The 26140-nt window shown below is 39.7% G+C and overlaps 2 protein-coding genes across 8 annotated transcripts in view; one reads left to right on the forward strand and one right to left on the reverse strand.

The window, feature by feature from the left end:
* RIOK1 (RIO kinase 1) overlaps window positions 1–26140 on the reverse strand; it is a 120833-nt gene that overhangs the window by 44814 nt on the left and 49879 nt on the right. The gene's annotated exons all lie outside the window — the stretch shown is intronic.
* The window catches only part of CAGE1 (cancer antigen 1), a 43943-nt gene that overhangs the window by 14252 nt on the left and 3551 nt on the right, over window positions 1–26140 (forward strand). For 5 of the 7 annotated variants that reach the window (XR_009565768.1, XM_060307657.1, XM_060307654.1 and 2 more), the window contains 7 exons: window positions 1015–2073; window positions 4125–4274; window positions 6150–6260; window positions 8186–8266; window positions 8479–8586; window positions 24909–25013; window positions 25608–25678. Coding sequence is in view for 6 of the 7 variants with exons in the window: in XM_060307654.1 (XP_060163637.1) it covers window positions 1015–2073; window positions 4125–4274; window positions 6150–6260; window positions 8186–8266; window positions 8479–8586; window positions 24909–25013; window positions 25608–25678 (1685 nt within the window). In the remaining variant the exon portion in view is untranslated. The remainder of the gene's footprint in view (window positions 1–1014; window positions 2074–4124; window positions 4275–6149; window positions 6261–8185; window positions 8267–8478; window positions 8587–24908; window positions 25014–25607; window positions 25679–26140) is intronic. The other 2 variants (XM_060307655.1, XM_060307656.1) reach the window with 2 other exon arrangements.

The raw sequence follows: 26140 nt of genomic DNA on the forward strand, positions 1-26140 counted from the left end.
TCAAAAAACAAATGCTGGAGAGGATGTGGAGAAAAGGGAACCCTCCTATACTGTTGGTGGGAATGTAAATTGGTGCAGCCACTATGGAAAACAGTATGAAGATTCCTCAAAAATAAAGAATAAAACTACCATACGGTCCAGCTAGTCCACTTCTGGGTATTTACCCAAAGAATACGAAAACTCTAATTTGAAAAGAGATATGCACCCCTATGTTCATCACAGCATTATTTACAATAACCAAGATATGGAAGCAACCTAAGTGCCTGTGAATGGATGAATGGATAAAGAGAATGTTTTACATGTTTACAATAGAATATTACTGTCATATAAACAAGATGAAATCTTGCCATGTGCAGCAACATGGATGGGTGGATCTTGAGGGTGTTACGCTAAGTGAAGTAAGTCAGATGGGGAAAGACAAATACATGATTTCACTCATACATGGAAAAACTCAAATGAACAGAATAAGTGAAATGGGTAAAGGGGATGAACTGTATGGTGATGAATGGAAACTAAATATTTGGTGGTGAGTATGCTGTAGGGTATACAGAAGTAGAAATATAATGTACACATGAAACGTACATAATGTTATAAACCAGTGTTACCTCAATAGAAAATAAACTTTTAAAAAAGACTTTGCAGACTAAGGTGATGGACAAATCTGTTTTAATTCACTTGAAGTCAAAGAAAGTTATATGTATTCAGAAAAGTTTGTGTCATAGAAAATGGTGAGAGTACCCAAGTTTAATTTTTCCTCTGTAAAAGTAAGTGTAATATATATCTCTATCATATACCTACTGTTTGTGCTCTGCTGTGCTATTAGGTGCTGTACATACATTCAGCAATCAATACTTAAGTATTTTTGTTAATTAGACATCAGTATTGGAAGTAGATGTTGTCATTGTTATTTTAGAACAGAGAATACCAAACTAGGGATCTTGGATTCAAGGCCAGACCTCAAAGCTCATGACCTTTCTACTCTTTCATACTTATTTTATTTACTATAATTTACAGATTGCACATTCTTCAAAAGGAATACAGAATTCTACGGATATTCCTGAGATGTCAGTCAGGCACCAAAAGGAAGTCGCAGTGGAGGGGAGGGAGAGTCCAGAGATTGTCTCAACTTGGTCTCCGAGAGGCATTTCTTGGAGTGGTGGAGCATCTTGGGAGGACTGCATGACACCCGACAGAGAGCAGAGCTTGGAAAGCTCACAGCCTCTGGAAGAGGACATGGCTTTAAACGAAGTCCTACGAAAATTAAAGCATACTAACAAAGAGCAGCAAACTCTGATCCAAGACCTACAGCGTCGTAACATGTATTTAGAGAAGAAGGTTGAAGAACTGCAGAAGAAGACAACTAAAGAGCACGTGTTCGTGGACATCATCAATAAGCTAAAGGAGAATGTTGAAGAATTAATTGAAGACAAATACAGAGTAATGCTAGAGAAGAATGATACACAGAAGACATTGCAGAATTTGCATGAGATTTTAGTTAACACCCAAAAACATCTTCAGGAATCCAGGAATGAAAAAGAAACCTTACAGCTAGAGTTTAAGAAGATCAAGGGCAATTATGTTAGTCTACAGGAAAGGTACATGACTGAAATGCAACAAAAAAATAAAGCTGCAAATCAGTGCATGGAGATGGACAGAGCCTTAAGCAAGAAAGAAGAAGAGGTAGAGAGGCTGCAGCAACTCAAAGGAGAACTGGAAAAGGCCACCACTTCTGCTCTGGACTTGTTGAAAAAGGAAAAAGAGACCCGAGAACAAGAGTTCCTGTCTTTACAGGAGGAATTTCAGAAACGTGAAAAGGAAAACCTGGATGAAAGACAGAAACTGAAATCTAGACTTGAGAAATTGGTCGCTCAAGTTCAAAATTTGCAGTTCATATCCGACAATGAAAAGGCTAAGAATACAGAACTCCAGCAGCAGATCAACAAAGTAAAAAATGAAAACTCAAAACTTCAGCAGCAGGTTGCAAGGAGTGAGGAGCAAAATTATGTTCCTCAATGTGAGACAGCTCAACTCAAGGAGAACTTAGAGGAAGGAACAGAGTCAGATATGGCAAAGGTATTATCACAAATTCAGAATCTCTAATGCAGAATTTCAGGAGTTTCTAGTAGTCTTCTGATGCATATTTGGGCATGGCCCATATACAAATTTGTTGGTAGAGAGTCATTAACAAAAAAGAGAGAAAGGAAAATGCACCACAGGTTTGGAGAAGTTTCTTTGGTTCTTGGGTACTCACATTAAACAACAGCCATTCCTGGCTTCTTGTGATTATTTTGGTAGTGGTGAAAATTAATGTGGGAATTTTGTGGGTTCCTATGACCAATCATCCGGAGCATCCTTTGAGAAAAGAATTTTCTAAGTGGGGGTCGCAGTCTTTTCATACCACATCTACCTATTCAACAAACTAAATAATTCAATTGAATATTTGGTTTACAAGGTAAAACAAACCTGTATTGTATCACATAGTAATTTTGTAACGTTATAAACATTTTTATTGAGATGTAGTTGACATATAACATTATATTAGTTTCAGGTATACAACATAAAGATTTGATATTTGTATAGCAAAATGATCATCATGATATATCTACTTAACATTCATTAAAAACGACATGAGAGCCTCATATCAGTGTGTTTGGAAAGGCTGTAATTTTGTATTTGCAGTTCAAATGGCTTTTTTGGCAGACAGCCTAGAAGCATGGCCTGGTAGTGGTAATCTTCACAAGCCAGAGCATATCTGTTCTATTTCAGTTTTGTAGGCCTGCCTTAAAGTATTTATAGTATGAAATCTTATTAACTCTGACTACTTAGAAAGAAGGCTAATCTAAACTACAAAAATGTATGTTTATTTTTATATTTGTCGTAATAACTTAGGCTGAGCTGAGCTGTTGCTTGAAGATGTCCTTAGGGGACTCTCTTTCATGAATCTGTAATCAGTATAAGTATTGCTTGCAAGTAAATAATTCTATTATTTTTAATGACTCAGAAAAATATTGTTCTCTTACTAAAAAATTCTCTCTGTGATCTTTTCTCCAGAAAGAAGGAAGGACTATCTAAGCCAGTGTGGTTCTCAAACTTTAGCATTCATCAGCATCAGCTGTGAAAATGCAGATTGCTGGGGTCCACCCAGATTTTCTGATTCAGTAGGTGTGCAGTGGGGCCTGAGAATGTGCATTTCTAAGAAGATTCTGGATCTCACTGATGCTTCTGGTCCAGGGATCACACTTTGAGAACCACTAACCTAAACAAAGATGACCTTTAGTTTAGCTGTTAGTCAAATCATGGCAAGTTTTGAATTAGTAAATGCTGAGTAAATTACTGTAACTGTGCAGAAGTTTATCCAGTATACAATTTTTTTCTTGAGCTTTCTTCTTTAAAAAGCAATGAAGTTCCTTGTTCTATCTTGACTAATCAATTTCTTTACTCTGCTTTTAGTTTTGCTTTTCATTACCTTTAGGTCCATTTTCCCAAAGTGTGTTCTGGGAGTATCTTTGAGGTCAAAAGCATTTTCATGGTAATAAGTACGAAGACATTAATGCCTTTTTCACTCTCATTCTTTCACAAGTGTACAGTGGAGTTTTCCAGAAGCTATGTGACATGTGGTGGTGTAATTGCTTTTCAGGGCTGATGGAATGTGGGAAGCACATATGAGAATCCAGCTATCATCTATTAAGCTAGCATTAAAAATATTTGCAAAAAGTGTAAACACTGCCACTCTTTTCACTAATTTTTCATTTTGGAAAATGTGCCAACTTTGTATTAAATTGTTACTTACATTGACACATAATAGATTTATTGTTATTTGAATTAGTAAACAAATATTTTTGAATGTTCTCAGTTGTAATTTCAATACAGTAAATACTGATATAACTGATAAATATAAATATTGTAATTTCTAATACAATAAGTATTGATAGTTATAACCTAGTAAACAAAAAGTTTTGGGGATCCTCATTAATTTTTAAGAGTATGAAGGCATCCTGAGAATCAAAAAGTTTGAGAACCACTGCTCTGAGTTTTTAAGAGTGGTATTTTATTCAGCATTTTACCTAAAAAGTAATCCAGATTCTTTGTCTTTATTGTGACAAATCTGAATTGTGTACATGTAGGATGCAAAGATGATACATTCTAATTTGTTCCTGAATCACTCACCTTGTGAAGGAGAGAGCCCGAATCCCCCAGACGTGAAGAGAACTTCACAGCTGACTTCCAAAATTCGCAGTCTTCTGGCTCTGATGGTACGACTTCTCATGTGCCAGGTACTTATAAAAAATCATATTTTTTACTGGGAGAAGAAATATCAAGGTTGGACAATTAAGTTGTGAAAGAAAAAAAATGGAAGTACAAATACAGATCTTTAAACCAACCAATCAGCCCTTCCTTCTTCCCACTGCTTCTTTCTTCAACACCTAATTCCCACAAATCTATAGTAAGATAATATGATAAGATTAAAAAAATAAAAACTTGAGGCAAAACCCTTCCCTCAGTGCTTTCCACATTTCAGGAAAACTTCCTCAGAGTAATAGTCTTGTGCTTCAGGGCAGCCTGTGATGAGAGATTGTTCACACAAATGAGCTGTTTACCCGATCTAAAAATACAGCTTTGGGGCAGGGGTCGGGCAGTGCAGAGCTGTGTACGTTAATTAGTAGAATGAAAAATGAAGTTAGTGTCTGGTGAATTCAAGGCATGGCTTCACCACCTCACTGCTGTGTGACCTGGCCAAGTAAATTTTCGTTTTTCATCCTTAGCTGAAATGATATTTGCTGCTGCGCTGGGAGGTTGCAAACACTACATTTGAATGAGAGAACCTTTTAAGGGCATATATGATGCTTGATAGCTTCTCAGTTATTGAGCTGTCTTTCTTCCTCTTCCCTCTGATCATTGTATATTTCTTTGAGCTTCAGTGCACTCCTCTGAGCCAAATTTGGGGACATGAGTTTGCGATGTTCCTGATCCAACACAACCTTTATTCCTACTTTCTTTTAGCTAAAATTTGCTGCACACTAGCATTTATTGAATGCTGGAAACCAAGCTAAGCATTTTTAGCAGTGATCACAAAGTGGTGGCCCATAGACTGCATCCACCTGAAGTTTTGTCTTTTAATATGTGAATTTGAATATGGCACAAACTCTTTGCTGTAACCTTTTCCACCCCACCTTGCCCCTTCAGACATCTGCTTTCTTATCATATTTGCTTGGCTTTTCTCGTCTCACTGGAGGCTGCTGTTCTTTCTCAGGCTTATTTGCTGGCTGCTGCTTCTCTACAAGACCTCTCAGTCAGGGAGTGAGTCATCAGCCCTCTTCTTAGTAGATCTCATCCCAGGCCAAACAAATATCTGTTTGCTTAAGCCTTCAAGATCAGAGACTCGATATGTCAGATGCCCTCTGCCTAATGCAGGGTAAGCCCTTACCAGGCACTCAAAAACTATTTGCTGACTTCCCAACCTGTCCTTGGAGGCATTTAAGTTGAGTCTGCTTTTCATGGGTTATCTCATTCAAGTCTTACACCATTTTTTACATTATCAGACTTTTCTTTTTCTAACACGGAAAAACAAACCAAGGCTCTGAATTATTGAGTTTCTTGTCCAAAGTCGAGTGGTTAAGTGACAGAACTCAGATGGTTAAGTGACAGACAGCTCAGATACAAACCCAAGTAGTCTGACTGTAATGCATGCACTTTTGACCCTTAGGTTATATTGGTACAAGTATCTTCATTCTTGTGGAATGTGGGTGCCACTGAAATATCTAGAGTTTCAGTATTGTTGAGGATGTCTGATTGTTCTGGTGTCAGGTATAACAATTTGTCTAAAATTTGGATTTGTAAACTGACTAGGCTAAGAGCAGATGTATGTATAAGTATATAAGCATGTGTAGTTACTAACTTCCCAGTGATTATACTAATTTGTCCCAATAACAATTTACATACAAGTGTGAATCTATATGAATTCTTTCCACATTAACTCTTTATTAGATGGCTTATGATGAGTAATTGAAGAATTGAGTTCAATATGATTTTATCTCCTTTTGTTTAGCCACTTATTTTGGAAGGGAGATTTATTTCATTTGTGTTCTTTCCTTCCTCCTTTTAGCTTTACTGATAACTTTTTAATATAGCTTCTCAAAATGTTACCTTAGGACATCACCAATCCCGATGCCAGACATTTCAAAGAGAGTGAGAAAGTTAATGATATCATGCTACAAAAATTGAAGAGTTTTCATCTTAAAAAGAAAAAATTAGATAAAGAGGTACTGTATGTATTCTTCATTCTAAAAATTGTATCATTTTTAGTGAAAAAAAGACAAGAAAAAGGTCATGTAAAAGTATAAAGAGGCTCCTAAAATTTTGGATTTTTTTTAAAGAATTATTTTTGGGGACAAGATTAGCTTTACTTTGGCCCTCACTAAGGAGATACACTGTTCAACATTTGACTTGTTTTATAACATAAGTATGTATTAGAAAATCTCATTCATCTACCAAAAAACTGGTATGATTATTTTTTCACTTTTGTATGGTACTACTGATTCCTGAAGAAGAGAGTATTTTGACATTTCTATAGTGATTACAAACTTTATCACTTGGAATATTGAATACATTGAAAACAAATTTTATTTCTCAAGTGGGACAAAGGTAAGGGAAGAGGCTCTTGGAATTTCTTCAATCATTCTTTTCTTGATGTAGTGGTGCAGAGATGGAGAGAGAGAATGAAGAGAGTCAGTTATACAGAGAAAGTGGTAACAGGACGTGAAGGTGTGTGCTTTTAATCTGAAAGGAATACAGAAGTGACTAATTTATCTGGCTGAAGGAATAAAAATGTATTTAAATCTGGGATTCAATTTCAGTGCTGCATTATCAGGAAATGACTTCTCTGAACTGAGGTGGCTAGAAAATTTGTTGCAGGTATTCTGCGGAATCTCTGTCTCTTAGCTAACCTCTAGAGAAAAGGACTAAGGAATAAACAGACATGCAAAGAAATTACTGGCCTCCACTTCTTAAACTAGTCTTCAGAAATAAGCCCAGTTGAGGATTCGAGCAGGATGTTACAAAAATACCATTTCAGATATTTATGTTCTCTTGGTAAATTTCTGTGTCATTCCTGTAATACTGGCAGATGAAATAATATGATGCGTGTAATTTGATTCAGTGAAGGGAGTTGCAGGGAAGAGGAAGTGGCTGGGGTATTAACGATACAAGGCTGACCGTTAACTGTTAGTAGTTGAAACTGGATAATAGTTACATGGGCGTCCATTAAAGTTTTTCCTCTTTTTTGGAAAGTGTTCATAGTAAAAAAAATATATATATTCTGTGCAGCCTTCACTAATATTTGGAGGAGTTAGAATATTGAATGTTACGATTTATTGTTATTACATGGAACAAACAAATGAACAAAGAAGAAATGACTATAAATTGCATCTAGAAAAAGTTGGCTAACTTTTTTTCTTTAAAGAAGAATTTTAATAGCCTGGCTGTAAAAACAATTGAATATTAGGATAAGCTCTCTGGAGATCCCAAGCCCACACTCAGGTTTAATGGTTTACTGGACTCACAGGACTCAGCACATAGTTGTTCTCACAGCTATGATGTGTTATTACCGTGAGAGGATACAGAGCAAAATCAGTAAAGGGAAAAAGCACGTAGGGCGAAGTCCAGAGGAAACCAGATCCAAGCTTCCAAGAGTCCTTTCCCAGTGAGTCACACAGGGTGCACTTCCCTTTCGCCAGCAGTGACCTGTGCAGCATGCGTGAACTGTTCCCGGGGATGCTTATTGGAGACTGAGTGTCCAGGGTTTTGATTGGAGGCTGGTTGGGTAGGTGCCCTCTGCCTGCCACGTACCAAAATTCCAGACCCTCCCGAAGGACAGGGGTGTTCAGCATAAATGTTCTTTGTACAAATAGGTTAGGCACAGTGAGCCTTCATATCAGGAAATGATGGAAACCCTCCCCCAATCCAAGTTCCTAGATGCCAGTCAGAGGGCAGTCTGGCGAGCAGGCCTTTCTAAGGACAGCAGTCTCAGGCCTGCTGTGTGAACTCTCTGCTACACAAGAGCTTTAAAAACAAGACACCTTTGGAGGCCAGGGATTGGACTGTGCATGGTTTGGTGACTTTATTATAAATGTTATGGAATGTAGTTTTATTTCCTCTCCTCTGAAATAGAAAATGCTTTTTTCCTTAGCTACTGAAACATAAAGACAGAATCACAGCTTTCAGAGAGTTAATTGCTAATGAAAAATCATTTCAAGATCAGGTTACAGAGGTGAGTTAAACATTCACTATGTACTGTCTTTAACATACAAAAATACAATTTTAGATACTTAACATTGAAGTCATTCTGACTCCAAGTTCTACACATCTGTTATTGAAACCACTGGAGATCTCTCTGATGGTTAAACTAATAACATATTCATTGTCAAATGTTCCAAGGAGTGTGAACATACTGGAAGTGAGTACAAATATGTTTCATCTCAGGTTACAGACTTGGATTCAAATGAAGCCAAGAATGTCGGAGAGGTACCTGTCTTACTGGGAGCCAAACTGGATCAGTACCACAACCTAAATGAAGAGCTTGATTTCTTGGTAAGAAACACCTTTTGTTGCTTTGCTAGCATTTTTATATACAACACCATTTTATTAACAAGTTCAGGAAATTATCAACCTTCAAAAATTTTGCTCATTGAAATGGTCACACACTGGCATAGTAGCAGCATTATTCACCCACAAAAATATACAATTGAAGTTTGCATTTTCAGGTTTTGAAATTTTAAATATTGTCTCACCTGATTTCTGTTTAATCAGAGTTTTTTTCTTTCAAAATGCAGAAATTTTCAAATATGTGCAGTTTTTCATAGTGGATGGGGCACATTTATATTGTTGCATATGCTACCACTAGTCTTACAGCAGCAGGTGTCTACAGCAATCATGATTAAGGGATGTGCTTTGGAAAATGGCACTCATACTTTAGATGGCATCTAAAGATAAAGGCATCACAAGGAAAATGGTAATTATGTGAGGGGATGGAGGTGTTAGCTAAGCTATAGTGGTAATCATTTTGCAATATATAAGTGTATCAAATCAACACGTTGTATACCTTAAACTTACACAATGTTATATCAACTATATCTCAATAAAGCTGGAAAATTTAAGATAAAGGCAGATAAAACAGGAAAAATACATGGGAAGAACATAAAAATATCTTGGTATCTAGAGAGTTACAGCCCATTTGGATCCCACCTTAATTAAAAAGTGGTTAACATAATTTATTTTTTAATGGAGAAGTCTATTATCATATTTCTGAATTATTAAAAATCAGGGAATTCCCTGGCAGACCAGTGGTTGGCACTCAGTGCTTTCACTGCCGAGGACTCGGGTTCAGTCCCTGGTCGGGGAACGAAGATCCTGCGAGCTGAGCAGTCTGGCAAACTAAATAAATAAATAATTAAAATTAATTAATAATTAATGATAAATTAATTAAAATCGGCATTCTGTACTAAATTCATTACATACCCATTCATCTTTAAGAGAGAAAAAAAAGTCCAACGTGGTGAGGGCTTAAAGGTTTCTTCTTTTCTAATTCGTTCATTTTTTTCATTAAATATGTAATTGTTGACTTCCCACAGAAAGGTTAAGCAGGGCTAGTCACTATGAAGATAGAAAGATAAATCAAACATGAGCCCTGGGCTTCCCTGGTGGCGCAGTGGTTGGGAATCCGCCTGCCAATGCAGGGGACACGGGTTCGAACCCTGGTCCGGGAAGATCCCATGTGCCACGGAGCAACTAAGCCCTTGTGCCACAGCTGCTGAGCCTGCGTTCTAGAGCCCGTGAGTCACAACTGCTGAGCCTGCGCGCTAGAGCCCGCGAGCCACAACTACTGAAGCCCACGCGCCTAGAGCCCGTGCTCCGCAGCAAGAGAAGCCACCTCAATGAAGAGTAGCCCCTGCTCACAACAAGTAGAGAAAGCCCACGCACAGCAAAGAAGACCCAATGCAGCCAAAAATAAATAAAATAAATTTATTAAAAAAAAACATGAGTCCTGCTTCCAAGGAATCTAGAAAAGTAGATGCAATACATAGGTAATTATTTACGAGGACTAAAGGGAACATTTTTTAAAAAGAGATACACAGTGACAAGCATCCGACAGAGGAGATCAGAGGAGGAACCGATGGCGTCCTGGTGGGAGAAGCACAGAGGACGGTGACCGGACTGTTAGTGGGCGGATGAGAGGAGGGCATGCAGTGAGCTCTGGCTCCATCACCAGTTTCAGTGCTTCAGGCATAAAAAGGATGGGAGTGGACCTTGATCTTCCCCGGGTGGGAAGCTGGAGTGAGGAAAAGGACACAAACGGAAGCGCTCAGACACACTGTGTCGCTTTTAACATGTGCTGCAGACTTTCTTGTACAAACCGTATCTCAGAGAAACCAAATAATTGATGAGGGAGAGGTCTTCATGGAAGAATGTAAGCTATTAAAAGCAAGAGAAGACACACCTGCAGAAAATTACATTTTGCATCCCTGAATAAAATAAGGAATCCAGGCAATTACAATGGCTGCCAAAACCTGTAAGTTCAAGGCTCATAGGAACCCGTTAATGACCAACACCAGAGCCCCCTCGTCTGCCTCAACCGCACGAAAGGTGAGACATGCCCCTGACGGGATGCAGGAGGGAACGGGGCACTGTGCGTGAGGTGTTCTCACCTGAACCGCCTGTTTTTAAAGCAAGCTTCTAGACCACACGACCAGCTGACAGGATAAAGAACCGTATTAAGTTGACCATGATAAAAATCCAGAACGTGAGAAATTCTAACCCATAACAATTGGCACAAGGAAGGGGAGGGAGAAGAGCGGAAGAGCTGTTCTAGACTCAGAGGTTAGAGACTTGAGACAAATCAAGCAGACGCATCGTGTGTAGATCCTGGCTTGAACACACCCACTTCACAAAGGTATTCGTGAGGTAGCAGCAGAAAACCACTAATGCAGGGGACACATTTTAATAGATGTGATAGTGGTACCATTGTGTTTTTAAAAGCCCTTGTCTGTTAGTGATACATACTGAGAAGTGTTTATGAGTGAACTGACATGATGGCTAGCTTTGCTTTAAAATACTCCAAGAAATTTAAAAGGTCGCAGAGTGAGAGTGGGGGGTGGGAAGTTGGAGACAGATGAAAAAATACTGGAAAAATGTCGATAATTGTTGAAGTTACATGGAGGTTCGTTATACTACTCTCTACTTTTGTATGTGTTCTGGAATTTTCCAAAGTAAAAAGGGCTTTAGTTTTGTTCTTTGGTTTTGAAATGCCGAAGTGTGCTCTAGAAGGCTCACTCCTCATTCTCCAAGGAACTCTAGGCCAGGAAGACTGGGTCTGCCAGAGTTAAATTTGGTGGCTTGCACCTCCTCTCATGCTTTCTCAGGTACTGCTCCTGTGGTCCTTCTGACCCCTTGCCTTTGGTTCTTCTTCACAATTCTGATCTTGTTGGCTGTTCCAGGAACCTCCTGACCTCCTCCATCCTGAGACAGGACCCCAGCTTTGCCTTCCTGCTGGCTCTAGCCAGCTGGATGTTTAACTTTCAAGTGCAAACTGTCTCCTGGTCCTATAAGGCCTTGGTAAGGTACACCAAAGGCAGGTATTTGGTCAGAGGGAAGAGGCAAGAGTCCAGTTAACACTACTGACATTCCGGGTTCAAGGGGGGCTAATAAGATTGACCCCTCAAGTTCCTCCTAGATCCCATCTTCTGTAAAATAGGAACCTTTTTATAAAAATAAGATATTCTTTTTTAATTTTTATTTTATATTGGACTGTAGTTGATTAACAATGTGTTAGTTTCAGGTGAACAGCAAAGTGATTCAGTTATACATATACACGTAAAAAATAAGATATTCTTTAACCAGTATTATAGAAGATATCCTTTAACCATTATTGTAGGATAGTTGAAGATTAAAAACTAAAATACTATCCTAAAATATACCACTTCACTATAACACTCGATATATTACATAAAACATTTACCTAATTTGGACTTCCCTGGTGGTGCAGTGGTTAAGAATCTGCATGCCAATGCAGGGGACACGGGTTCGAGCCGTGGTCTGGGAAGATCCCATGTGCTGTGGAGCAATTAAGCCCATGTGCCACAGCTACTGAGCCCATGCACCTAGAGCCTGTGCTCTGCAGCAAGAGAAGCCACTGCAACAAGGGAAACCACCACAACGAGAAGCCCCTGCTCACCACAACTAGAGAAAGCCCATGCACTGCAACTAGAGAAAGCCTGCGCGCAGCAACGAAGACCCAACGCAGCCAAATAAATATATGTTTTTAAAAAAGCTATTCTCTAACCAGTATTATAGAAGATATCCTTTAACCATTATTGTAGAATAGTTGAAGATTAAAAACTAAAATACTGGCTTCCCTGGTGGCGCATTGGTTGAGAATCCGCCTGCCGATGCAGGGGACGTGGGTTCGTGCCCCGGTCTGGGAAGATCCCACATGCCACGGAGCAGCTGGGCCCGTGAGCCATGGCCAGTGAGCCTGCGCATCTGGAGCCTGTGCTCCGCAATGGGAGAGGCCACAACAGTGAGAGGCCCGCGTACCGGAAAAAAAAAAAAAAAAAACTAAAATACTATCCTAACATATGCCACTTCGCTTTAGCACTATATATATTACATAAAACACTTACCTAGTTTGGGCTTCCCTGGTGGTGCAGTGGTTAAGAATCCACCTGCCAATGCAAAGGACACGGGTTCAAGCCCTTGTCCGGGAAGATCCCACATGCCGCAGAGCAACTAAGCCTGTGCGTCAAAACTACTGAGCCTGTGCTCTGTAGCCTGTGAGCTGCAACTGCTGAGCCCGTGTGCCACAACTACTGAAGCCCACGGACCTAGAGCCTGTGCACCACAGCAAAGAGTAGCCTCTGCTCACCGCAACTAGAGAAAGCCCGCACGCAGCAATGAAGACCCAGCACAGCCAAAAGCAAAAAACAAAAAACCCATTTACCTAATTTATTATTTTGGTAGCCTTTGAAATTACAAGTTTGTTAACTTAAAAAGAAATACTCAGAAGGAAGCTTCATATATATATATATAATTATTTTTATTTTCATGCTATGTCCTATAGCCATAAAAGTAAGAAAACAACAATTATGTAAAGCAGAAAATTACTACTCTAGGAAAATATTTCTAAGTATTCCAAAAGAAAATAACTGTAGTCCCTTGTCTCATGATCCCTCTGAACTATGAACCATACCTGTCAGCTCCTGGATTTGGGCACAGTATTACCTTGAGTGTACTTTACATTGGTGTTACTGACCAATCTCCTGAGGAAGGGTCTGGGTTCACTAGGATTCAGGTCATACAGGTGAGAGGGCTGTCCCACCAGGTGGAACCCCAGCTCCTTGGTTTCCAGAGAAGATGTCAACCTTACCACCTATTTCCTTGTTTTCCCAAGCTCCCTGGGCATTCCTCTGATGCTCTGACCCTATTCCTCACCTTCCTGGTTCTGATTTCCCTAAATCCTATTCTAAAGCCAGTGCAAGAAACAATATTTGCGCTGCAGACCCTTTTCAGAGGATATAATCTCAATCTATCTGCCGACCAGCTCTTAGGAGGAGCGTGTGTAAGGACTCCTGTATCTCTGAAGGGTTATGTGTGCCATCCTGTCATTCCTCTAGCAGTAACCCACAGTAAAAACACATTTTACATCTTGATCAGATACCTATATGCCCACACACAGAAGTAACACCAGTTTCATATTCTATCATGTTCTATTCCATTTTCTGTGTGCGTGTTGTTTATATATTCATTTCAATACTTATCGAGTCACAACCTGGATCATGTTTGTTACCAGAAAGCTGCTGCTTGGAACACGCTATCTTGGCCCTCACAGAATTGCTTTTACTGAGTTGTGTTTTGGTGTTTTATGCCCTCAACAGTCCTAGGAAACATCTTTTTCCATTTGTTCTAAAAAGATTGCTGCTTCCCTTAGTGCCACTTGGATGAGAGCGTCCTTTGAGACTTCAGGCATACTAGGAAAAGCTTTTCTTAGAAACAGGTGTGTTTTCATCGCATGAAAATGAAAATCATGTAACTGACCAGGTTCCTGTTTGCTTTGGCTACCAGGAAGTTTAGTTCCCAAAGCATGGTGCTGTAGCTCGGTGCTTAACTGGCTTCATATCCGTCTGTTGTTCTTTATCTGTTCCGTACATTCTGGTTTAATTGGTTTTTTTTGTTGTTTTTTTTTTTTTTTTTTTTTTTTTGCGGTACGCATGCCTCTCACTGCTGTGGCCTCTCCTGTTGCGGAGCACAGGCTCTGGACGCGCAGGCCCAGCGGCCATGGCTCACGGGCCCAGCCACTCCGTGGCATACGGGATCTTCCCGGACCGGGGCATGAACCCGTGTACCCTGCATCGGCAGGCGGACTCTCAACCACTGCGCCACCAGGGAAGCCCTGTTTATTTTTAATTTATATTTTATTGCATATATTCAATCTCAAAACCTTTGTGTAAAGAATTGGGGAATCAATCAATCAGCCAGCCTTCAGATATCCCAGTCTCCAGGACTGTTCATAATGATGACTGATGCATTGCTGTCATGGTATTATTTCTACCTTGACACACTTTTTCTTTTCTTTTCTTTTAATTAGAGTAAAATTGCTTTACAATGTTGTGTTAGTTTCTGCTGTACGGTGAAGCGAATCAGCTATATGTATACATGTATCCCTCCCTCTTGGACTTCCCTCCCCACCCCATCCCACCCATCTAGGTCATCACGGAGCACCAAGCTGAGCTCCCTGTGCTATACAGTAGGTTCCCCCTACCTACCTTGACACACTTTCTCTGTGAGTTGACACTAGCAGAGTGTAAGACAAGCAAAAGCCTCTTAGGAAACCTGGAATCATGAACTAGGTAGAGTCAGATACCCTGACTGTATAGGCCAGGCTGTTGTACCTCAGGTCACAGCAGCCCTCAGTGCCCCTCTCAGGGGTGTGATAGGCACAGTGATGGCCTCCCAAGATGTCCATGCCCTATTCTGGGAACATGCAAAAGAGACTTTGCATCCCTTAATGAAACAAGGAAGCTAGCAATTATGACTAAAGGGACGTTGTAGGCACGATGAAATCAAGGACCTTTAGGTGTGAAGATAGACTATCAGGATGTGCCCAGTCTAATCACAACTATCCTTAAAAGTGGAGAAATCTTCCCAGCAATGTCACAGAGAGACGTAGCATTGCTGGCTTTGAAGACAGGGAGGGACCCAAGCTGAAGAAATGTGTGCAGCCTTTGGAAGCTGGAAAGTCTCCCCTAAAGCCTCAGAAAGGGACCAGCCCTGCCGACACTTTGACTTTAGCAGAGTGAGACACCTGTCAGACTTCTAAGCAACAGAACTATAAGGTAATAAATGTGCATTGTTTTAAGCCACTGAGTTTGTGATCATTTGTTATAGCAGCAGCAGGAAACTAATACATGATACGCTGACCTCATTTTCTTTAGTGATTTGGATTTCAGTGTCCCATAATATATTGGGGCAAGTCCATATATTATCAACATGGAACTGTATCCACAAATCTATAATACGGGGGACCACAGAGGGGACCCAACCTAAGAACTCCTCCTCTACAGGAATTCACATCTGAGCAGCCCACCTGGACCCAGCAGACCTCCTCCCAAACCAGCAGCCACTGCTCTGCTGCCTCTCAGTGCCTCCTGTTCTCACAGTGTAGGGGGGCAGCTTTCCAAGAGGACTTCCTCCACTACGGTCAAGTGCATGTTGCTTTGGGCAGGGCCAGGCATGGTGCTCTTCCTCCACCAAACTCCACCCTGCCCTTGGAACCCGCTTCTCCTAGATGACTGACAAGGCCCATCCCAACTTCTGTGGGTCTGCATCTGCACTACGGCCCCGGCACTCATGGGCAGACCCCTCAGGAAAGGGGACCGGGGGGCTGGGAGAGAGTGCTGCCACACCTGCTCTCATCCCTCAGGCACCCCAGGGTTGGAGGAGGTCTTGTTAGACCTTGTTTATTAAAAAGTGCCTTTTTTTGTTAATAGATCTTTATTGGAGTACAATTGCTTCACAATACTGTGTTAGTTTCTGTTGTACACCGAAGTGAATCAGCCATATGCATACATATGTCCCCATATCCTCCCTCCCACCCTCCCTATCCCACCCCTCTAGGCAATCGCAAAGCACTCAGCTGATCTTCCTGTGCTATATGGCTGCTTCCCACTAGCTATTTTACATTCGGTGGTGTATATATGTCAATGCTACTCTCACTTTGCCCCAGCTTCCCCCTCCCACCCCGTGTCTTCAAGTCCATTCTCTATGTCTACATTAAAAAGTGCCTTTTGATATGCTTTCAGAAAAATGTTTTAGAATTTTCCAGTGATTTGATTTTAATAGACTGTCTTCCAAAACTTTTCTATTTTGAAATACTTTTTTTAACTTTAAAATAAGGAGCTCTTAATGAAAAGACAAGTCATGGACTGTGAGAAAATATTTGCAAATCACAGATCTGATAAAGGACTTGTATCTAGAATATATAAAGACTCCTTGAAAACAAACAACCAAATTTTTTAAATGGGCAAAAAGGTTTTAACAGACACTTCACTAAGAAGATACATGGATGGCAAATGAGCCCATGAAAAGAAACTCAGCATCATTAAGAGGCAAATTAAAACCACAGTGAATACCACTACACACCTGTTAGAATGTCTGTTAAAAAGACTGGCCATACCAAGGATTGGTGAGAATACAGAGCAACTGAAGATCTCATCCACTGCTGGTGGGAATGTAAAATGCTACAGCCACTTCGGAAAATGTTTTGGTGGTTTCTTAAAAAGTTAAACATGTACTTAACCATCATTCTACTCCTAGGTGTTTTATTTACCCAAGAGAAATGAAAGCCTATGTTTATACAAATGTTCCTAGCTGCTGTATTTATAATAGCCAAAAACTGAAGGCAACTCAAATGTCTATCAACAGATAAATGGATAAACAAATTGTGGTACATCCATACACTGAAATACTACTCAGTAATGAAAAAGGGGTGAGTTGGAGATTGGTTCAAGATGGCGGAGTAGAAGGATGTGCCCTCACTCCCTCTTGCGAGAGCACCGGAATCACAACTAACTGCCGAACAGTCATCAACAGGAAGACACTGGAACTCACCAAAAAAGATACGCGACATCCAAAGACAAAGGAGAAGCTGCAGTGAGATGGTACGAGGGGCGCAATCACAAGAAAATCCTAAAACTTCTGGGTGGGTGACTCACAAACTGGAGAACACTTATATACCACAGAAGTCCATCCACTGGAGTGAAGGTTCTGAGCCCCACGTCAAGCTTCCCAACCTGGGGGTCCAGCAACGGGAGGAGGAATTCCTAGAAAATCAGACATTGAAGGCTAGCGGGATTTGATTGCAGGACTTCGACAGGACTGGGGGAAACAGAGAGTCCACTCTTGGAGGGCACACACAAAGTCGTGTGTGCATCGGGACCCAGGGGAAGGAGCAGTGAACCCAGGGGAGACTGAACCAGACCTACCTGCTAGTGTTGGAGGGTCTCCTGCAGAGGTGGGGGGTGACTGTAGCTCACTATGGGGACAAGGACACTGGCAGCAGAAATTCTGGGAAGTACTCCTTGGCGTGAGCCCTCCCAGAGTCCGCCATTAGCCCAGCCAAAGAGCCAGGTAGTCTCCAGTGCTGGGTCACCTCAGGCCAAACAACCAACAGGGAGGGAACACAGCCCCACCCATCAGCAAACAAGCAGATTAAAGTTTTACTGAGCTCTGCCCACCAGAGCAACACCCAACTCTACTCATCACCAGTCCCTCCCATCAGGAAGCTTGCACAAACCTCTTAGATAGCCTTATCCACCAGAGGGCAGACAGCAGAAGCAAGGAGAACTACAATTCTGCAGCCTGTGGAACGAAAACCACATTCACAGAAAGATAGACAAAATGAAAAGGCAGAGAACTTTCTACCAGATGAAGGAACAAGATTAACCCCCCAGAAAAACAACTAAATGAAGTGGAGATAGGCAACCTTCCAGAAAAAGAATTCAGAATAATGATAGTGAAGATGATCCAGGACATCGGAAAAAGAATGGAGGCAAAAGTCGAGAAGAGGCAAGAAATGTTTAACAAAGACCTAGAAGAATTAAAGAACAAAGACCTAGAAGAATTAAAGAACAAACAAACAGAGATTAACAATACAATAACTGAAATGAAAAATGCACTAGCAGGAATCAGTAGCAGAATAACTGAGGCAGAAGAATGGATAAGTGACCTGGAAGACAAAATGGTGGAATTCACAGCCGTGAAACAGAATAAAGAAAAAAGAATGAACAACAAGAACATTTGCATTATAGGGGTCCCAGAAGGAGAGGAGAGATAGAAAGGACCTAAGAAAATATTTGAAGAGATTATAGTCAAAAACTTCCCTAAGATGGGAAAGGAAATATCCACCCAAGTCCAGGAAGTGCAGAGAGTCCCAGGCAGGATAAACCCAAGGAGAAACACACTGAGACACATAGTAATCAAATTGACAAAAATTAAAGACAAAGAAAAATTATTGAAAGCAACAAGGGAAAAATGACAAATCACATACAAGGGAACTCCCATAAGGTTAACAGCTGATTTCTCAGCAGAAACTCTACAGGCCAGAAGGAAGTGGCACGATATATTTAAAGTGATGAAAGGGAAGAACCTAAAACCAAGATTACTCTACCAGTCAAGGATCTCATTCAGATTCGACAGAGAAATCAAAAGCTTTACAGACAAGCAAAAGCTAGGAGAATTCAGCACCACCAAACCAGCTCTACAACAAATGCTAAAGGAACCTCTCTAAGTGGGAAACACAAGAGAAGAAAAAGACCTACAAAAAACAAACCCATAACAATTAAGAAAATGGTAATAGGAACATACATATCAATAATTACCTTAAATATGAATGGACTAAGTGCTCCAACCAAAAGGCACAGGTGTGCTGAATGGATACAAAAACAAGACCCATGTGCATGCTGTCAACAAGAGACCAACTTCAGACCTAGGGACACATACAGACTGAAAGTGAGGGGATGGAAAAAGATATTCCATGCAAGTGGAAATCAAAGGAAAGCTGGAGTAGCAATACTCATATCAGATAAAATAGACTATAAAATAAAGAATATTACAAGAGACAAGGAAGGACACTACATAATGGTCAAGGGATCAATCCAAGAAGAAGATATAACAATTATAAGTATATATGCACCCAACATAGGAGCACCTCAATACATAAGGCAACTGCTAACAGCTATAAAAGAGGAAATCGACAGTAACAAAATAATAGTGGGGGACTTTAACAACTCACACCAATGGACAGATCATCCAAACAAAATTAATAAGGAAACACAAGCTTTAAATGACACAATAGACCAGATAGATTTAATTGATATTTATAAGACATTCCATCCCAAAACAGCAGATTACACTTTCTTCTCAAGTGTGCATGGAACATTCTCCAGGATAGATCACATCTTGGGTCATAAATCAAGCCTTGATAAATTTAAGAAAATTGAAATCATATCAAGCATCTTTTCTGACCACGAGGCTATGAGACTTGAAATCAATTACAGGGAAAAAAATGTAAAAAACACAAACACGTGGAGGGTAAACAATACATTACTAAATAACCAAGAGATCACTGAAGAAATCAAGGAGGAAATCAAAAAATACCTAGAGAAAAATTACAATGAAAACATGACTATCCAAAACCTATGGGATGCAGCAAAAGCAGTTCTAAGAGCGAAGTTTATAGCAATACAAGCCTACCTCAAGAAACAAGAAAAATCTCAAATAAAGAATCTAACCTTACACAGAAAGGAACTAGAGAAAGAAGAACAAACAAAACCCAAAGTTAGTAGAAGGAAAGAAATCATAAAGAGAGCAGAAATAAATGAAAAGGAAACAAAACAATAGCAAAGATCAATAAAACTAAAAGCTGGTTCTTTGAGAAGATAAACAAAATTGATAAAACTTTAGCCAGGCTCATGAAGAAAAAGAGGGAGAGGACCCAAGCCAATAAAATTAGAAATGAAAAAGGAGAAGTTACAATGGACACCACAAAAGTACAAAGCATCATTGACTACTACAAGCAACTCTATGCCAATAAAATGGACAACCTGGAAGAAATGTACAAATTCTTAGAAAGGTATAAGTTTCCAAGACTGAACCAGGAAGAAATAGAAAATATGAAGAGACCAATCACAAGTAATGAAATTGAAACTGTGATTAAAAATCTTCCAACAAACAAAAGTCCAGGACCAGATGGCCTCACAGGTGAATTCTATCAAACATTTAAAGAAGAGCTAACACCTATCCTTCTCAAATTCTTCCAAAAAATTGCAGAGGAAGGAACACTCCCAAACTCATTCTATGAGGCCACCATCCCCCTGATACCAAAACCACACAAAGGTACTACAAAAAAAGAAAATTACAGACCAATATCACTGATGAATATAGATGCAAAATCTTCAACAAAATACTAGCAAACCGAATCCAACAACACATTAAAAGGATCATACACCATGATCAAGTGGGGTTTATCCCAGGAATGCAAGGATTCTTCAATATACGCAAATCAATCAATGTGATATACCGTATTAAAAAATTGAAGAAGAAAAACCATATGATCATCTCAGTAGATGCAGAAAAAGCTTTTGACAAAATTCAACACTCATTTATGATTAATACCCTCCAGAAAGTAAGCATAAAGGGAACTTACCTCAACATAATAAAGGCCATGACAACCCACAGCCAACATTGTCCTCAGTGGTGAAAAACTGAAACTATTTCCTCTAAGATCAGGAACAAGACAAGGTTGCCCACTCTCACCACTCTTATTCAGCATAATTTTGGAAGTCCTAGCCATGGTAATCAGAGAAGAAAAAGAAATAAAAGGAATACAAATTAGAAAAGAAGAAGCTAACTGTCACTGTTAGCAGATGACATGATACTATACATAGAGAATCCTAAAGATGCCACCAGAAAACTACTAGAGCTAATCAATGAATTTGGTAAAGTAGCAGGATACAAAATTAATATACAGAAATCTCTTGCATTCCTATACACTAACAACAAAATATCAGAAGGAGAAATGAAGGAAAGAATCCCATTCACAATTGCAGCAAAAAGAATAAAATACCTAGGAATAAACCTACCTAAGGAGGTAAAAGACCTGTACTCAGAAAAGTATAAGACACTGATGAAAGAAATCAAAGATGACACAAACAGATGGAGAAATATACCATATTCTTGGATTGGAAGAATCATATTGTGAAGATGACTATACTACCCAAGGCAATCTACAGATTCAATGCAATCCCTATCAAATTACCAGTGGCATTTTTTACAGAACTAGAACAAAAAATCTTAGAATGTGGATGGAGACACAAAAGACCCCAAATAGCCAAAGCAGTCTTGAGGGAAAAAAACGGAGCTGGAGGAATCAGACTCTCTGACTTCAGACTATACCACAAAGCTACAGTAATCAAGACAATATGGTACTGGCACAAAAACAGAATCATAGATCAATGGAACAAGATAGAAGCCCAGAGATAAACGCATGCATCTATGGTCAACTAATCTATAATAAAGGAGGCAAGGATATACAATGGAGAAAAGACAGTCTCTTCAATAAGTGGTGCTGGGAAAACTGGACAGCTACATGTAAAAGAATGAAATTAGAACACTGCCTAACACCATACACAAAACTTAACTCAAAATGGATTACAGACCTAAATGTAAGACCGGACACTATAAAACTCTTAGAGGAAAACATAGGAAGAACATTCTTTGACATAAATCACAGCAAGATCTTTTTTGATCCACCTCCCAGAGTAATGGAAATAAAAACAAAAATAAACAAATGGGACCTAATGAAACTTAAAAGCTTTTGCAAAGCAAAGGAAACTAGAAAGAAGACGAAAAGTCAACCCTCAGAATGGGAGAAAATATTTGCAAATGAATCAATGGACAAAGGATTAACCTCCAAAATATATAAATGGCTCATGCAGCTCAATATTAAAAAAAAACCCAACCCAATCAGAAAATGGGCAGAAGACCTGAATAGACATTTCTCCAAAGAAAACATACAGATGGCCAAGAAGCACATGAAAAGCTGCTCAACATCACTAATTATTAGAGAAATGCAAATCAGAACTACAATGAGCTATCACCTCACGCCAGTGAGAATAGGCATCATCAGAAAATCTACAAACAACAAATGCTGGAGAGGGTGTGGAGAAAAGGGAACCCTCTTGCACTGTTGGTGGGAATGTAAATTGATACAACCACTATGGAGAACAGTATGGAGATTCCTTAAAAAACTAAAAATAGAACTACTATACGACCCAGCAATCTCACTACTGGGCATATACCCAGAGAAAACCATAATTCAAAAAGACACATGCACCCCAATGGTCATTGCAGCACTGTTTACAATAGCCAAGTCATGGAAGCAACCTAAATGCCCATTGACAGACGAATGGATAAAGAAGATGCGGTGCATGTATACAATGGAATATTACTCAGCCATAAAAAGTAACGAAATTGGGTCATTTGTAGAGACATGGATGGATCTAGAGACTGTCATACAGAGTGAAGTAAGTCAGAAAGAGAAAAACAAATATATATTAATGCATGTATGTGGAACCTAGAAAAATGGTACGGATGAACCAGTTTGCAGGGCAGAAATAGAAACACACATGTAGAGAACAAACATAGGGACAGCAAGGGGGGAAAGTGGCGCGGGGTGGTGGTGGTGGGATGAACTGGGAGTTTGGGATTGACACGTATACACTAATATGTATAAAATAGAAAACTAATAACCTGCTGTATAAAAAAATAAAAAATGATAAAAAAGAAAAAAGAAAAGAAAGAAGAAGGCGTGAGTTACTGATACATGTGCAGCTAGATGAATCTCAAAATAATTATGCTGACTGAAAAGAGCCAGATAAGAGTAAATACCCCTTGGTCCAGTTACATAAAATTCTAGAAAATACAGAGTAATCAGTCACGACAGAAAGCAGATGGGTGTTTGCCTGGGGCCGGCATAGAGTATGCGAGTGAGGGAAGGACAGACAGGCAGGAGGGAGGGGTATCTAGAGGCAAGAGGAAACTGTGGTGGCGGAGGGTGGGGGTGGGGCGGGTGGATATGTTCATTATGTTGATTGCGGTGATGGTTTCACAGTTGTATTCATAGATAAAAACATATCAAACTGTACACTTTATAAATATATGCAGTTTATTGTATGACAGTTATGCTCTTAAAATGGTTAAACCTTATACTCTTTAGCAGAAACTTAAAATTTTGGATTACTTTTCACTGTAATCCCCCAAACTGGCTTTTATGGAGCAATTCTTTTATCGCTAAAATAAACAATCTTTAAGAACTCCTTTGCCCTTATTTCTTTAATCTGAGGCTAGCAAATTTTTAAAAATCAATCTGAGGGGGCTTCTCTGGTGGCGCAGTGGTTGAGAGTCCGCCTGCCGATGCAGGGGACACGGGTTCGTGCCCCGGTCCGGGAAGATCCCACATGCCGCAGAGCGGCTGGGCCCGTGAGCCATGGCCGCTGAGCCTGCGCGTTCGGAGCCTGTGCTCCGCAGCGGGAGAGGCCACAACAGTGAGAGGCGCGCGTACGGCAAAAAAAAAAAAAAAATCAATCTGAGGACTTAAAAGGGTTATTACTTTGATCTTGAAAGCCAGTAAAGAAATTCAAGATGTGCCATTAAGTCTGTAATTAAAAGAAACAACAACAACCAAACAAAAAACCAACAGAAGTGAGAAGGAATTCCACGTTGCTTCAGTAAGCTGTCAGGAGGTATGTATGTAAAGCTGAGAGAGGAGCCCCACCCTCCAGGATGCCGTGAGGAGATGCAAAGGAATGGAATGGGAAAAGCCCAATGCTAATAGTTGATAAGTAGAGATTTTAGTCTTTTCTACTTCTAGACACGTCCTTTAAAAAATCTTTATAAATTCTCTTCACCTTGGGTCTGTTAAACTGAGGTGACATCTATACTCCCTACCTTAAATAATGTGTGTTGTCAGAGGACTGGGACCCCTGATTTGATATTGTCCCCATTAATATATTTATGTAAAGAGAAAGAACAAGAAAGCTGCTGTGTCTGCAGCAAATTTGTTTTGCCATTGCTTCCTCCAGGGTATCTCACTACAGACACGTAAGCATATGTAAATAAGAATATTTAAATAAGCAGTAGAAGACTGATGGCCATTATTATCATTGTTATTTAACGGGAACATTTCTGTCCTTTTCTACAATTGCTTTGAAAATTAAGGTAACTGTTCAGGGACTTGTGAATACCTTTTCCTGATAATTAATCCTAGATGTCACTTTTAGAAATACAGTTTTTAAATTGTTAAAACTTTTTTGCAAATAAAAATTGGACCATAAGTCAGAATGTGACATACATTGAGCAGAACCTTAAAAAAAACACCTCTCATTTATGGATATTTGAGAATATTTATCAAACCTGAAAATGCATCATCAAGCCCAACATCAGTGCTTTGCTTCAGAGAGAATCAAATATGTCTACATTGTTTATATCTGGAAAGAAGGTAATGAAAATTTGGGGCTAGTAAGTATTTGTATTCACTAACAGGCGTTTAATTATTTGCAAAGCTGTTTCATGGTATTAAATTGTAGAAAAGCTGAAACATCGTTTTAATTTCTGCTCATCAGTTCTAAGTGCAATCAAACTAGGACCTGGTTCATAGCATCTCTTGATTCACCTATGGTACAAATTAGGTTAAGAGAATATTGGGATAAAGTATAGCTCACTGTTCTGATTTGTTCTTAGCATCCACACATGGTTTCCATGGAAGTTTCCAGGTTAGTATTTTTACCGGTGTTTCTCCATAGATTGCAAAATTGGGAAATCTTCTAGAGTCAAAAGAAGACCACCGCAACAGACTCATTGAAGAAAATGACAAGTATCAAAGACATTTAGGCAACTTAATAAATAAGGTACAAATTTTCTTACATAAATATTTGTCTTTTTAAAACGGTGAAATATTAAAACGGTAGAATTTTGGTGCTAAAAAGGATCTGAGGGATGATGTAATACATTTGTATTGATTCCTTTCACTTCATAATGACCTTCCATTAGCCTTTTAGCTGAAAGCTAGCAAAGCACATTGTGTGTATCTGTCCTTGTGCTGTCAGCATTTTCAGGTCTTAGTATTGCTACTTCATTTTGAGGGTCACTCTAAATCTTGCCAACATAGTGTTATAGTTTACCTTTTAAAAACCGCATTAACTGTAACCAAGTGGGCTGTAACCCTGGGTTGGTACATACGCTACATGTGTGGGTCATAGCTGACTTGCTACAGTTGTCCGTTTGTTGACACTTCACTTTTTCTGCATGATGAACAGGCACATTACAATTCTATTTGTGTTCATATTCCTGATTTCAAAATGTAAGGAAGATGTTCTGCCTATTGTAAAACTTTCATTCATGGGAGTCATATAATTGAACTTGTACAGATTCTTAAAAAGCAAAATTAAATAAGTATCCTAGAATTTATCACAGAATAATTGTTTTAGCTAATGTTTTTCAAGGTTACATCATGCGAAGAAGTTATCGAATGTGCTGACCGAAGGCTCATGATACCGAACTCCCAGATTGCACAGTAAGTTGAAAACACTTAATTTTTTTAACTTTGTAAACGTTTGCTGATATTTCGCTCTCTGGCTTGCTAAGTTCATTTTTCAGACTCCTAGAAAGAGGAAAATGTGCTGTTTTGTAAGTCAAGACCATTCATTCTTCAATGATATGTTTAGTGTGCCGAATGTCTGGACTACTTGAACAACCAGAATTTCATCTTCCTTTCTCAGAACTCCCTTTGACTTGGGGGGAGGGGGGCGAGGTTAAGAAATTACAGAGGGCATCCCTAGTGGCGCAGTGGTTGAGAGTCCGCCTGCCGATGCAGGGGATACAGGTTCGTGCCCTGGTCCGGGAAGATCCCACATGCCGTGGAGCGGCTGGGCCCGTGAGCCATGGCCGCTGGGCCTGCGCGTCCAGAGCCTGTGCTCCGCAACGGGAGAGGCCACAACAGTGAGAGGCCCGCGTACCGCAAAAAAAAAAAAAAGAA

Source organism: Globicephala melas, chromosome 11, assembly GCF_963455315.2.
Source record: "Globicephala melas chromosome 11, mGloMel1.2, whole genome shotgun sequence".
Classification (NCBI taxonomy): Eukaryota; Metazoa; Chordata; class Mammalia; order Artiodactyla; family Delphinidae; genus Globicephala; species Globicephala melas.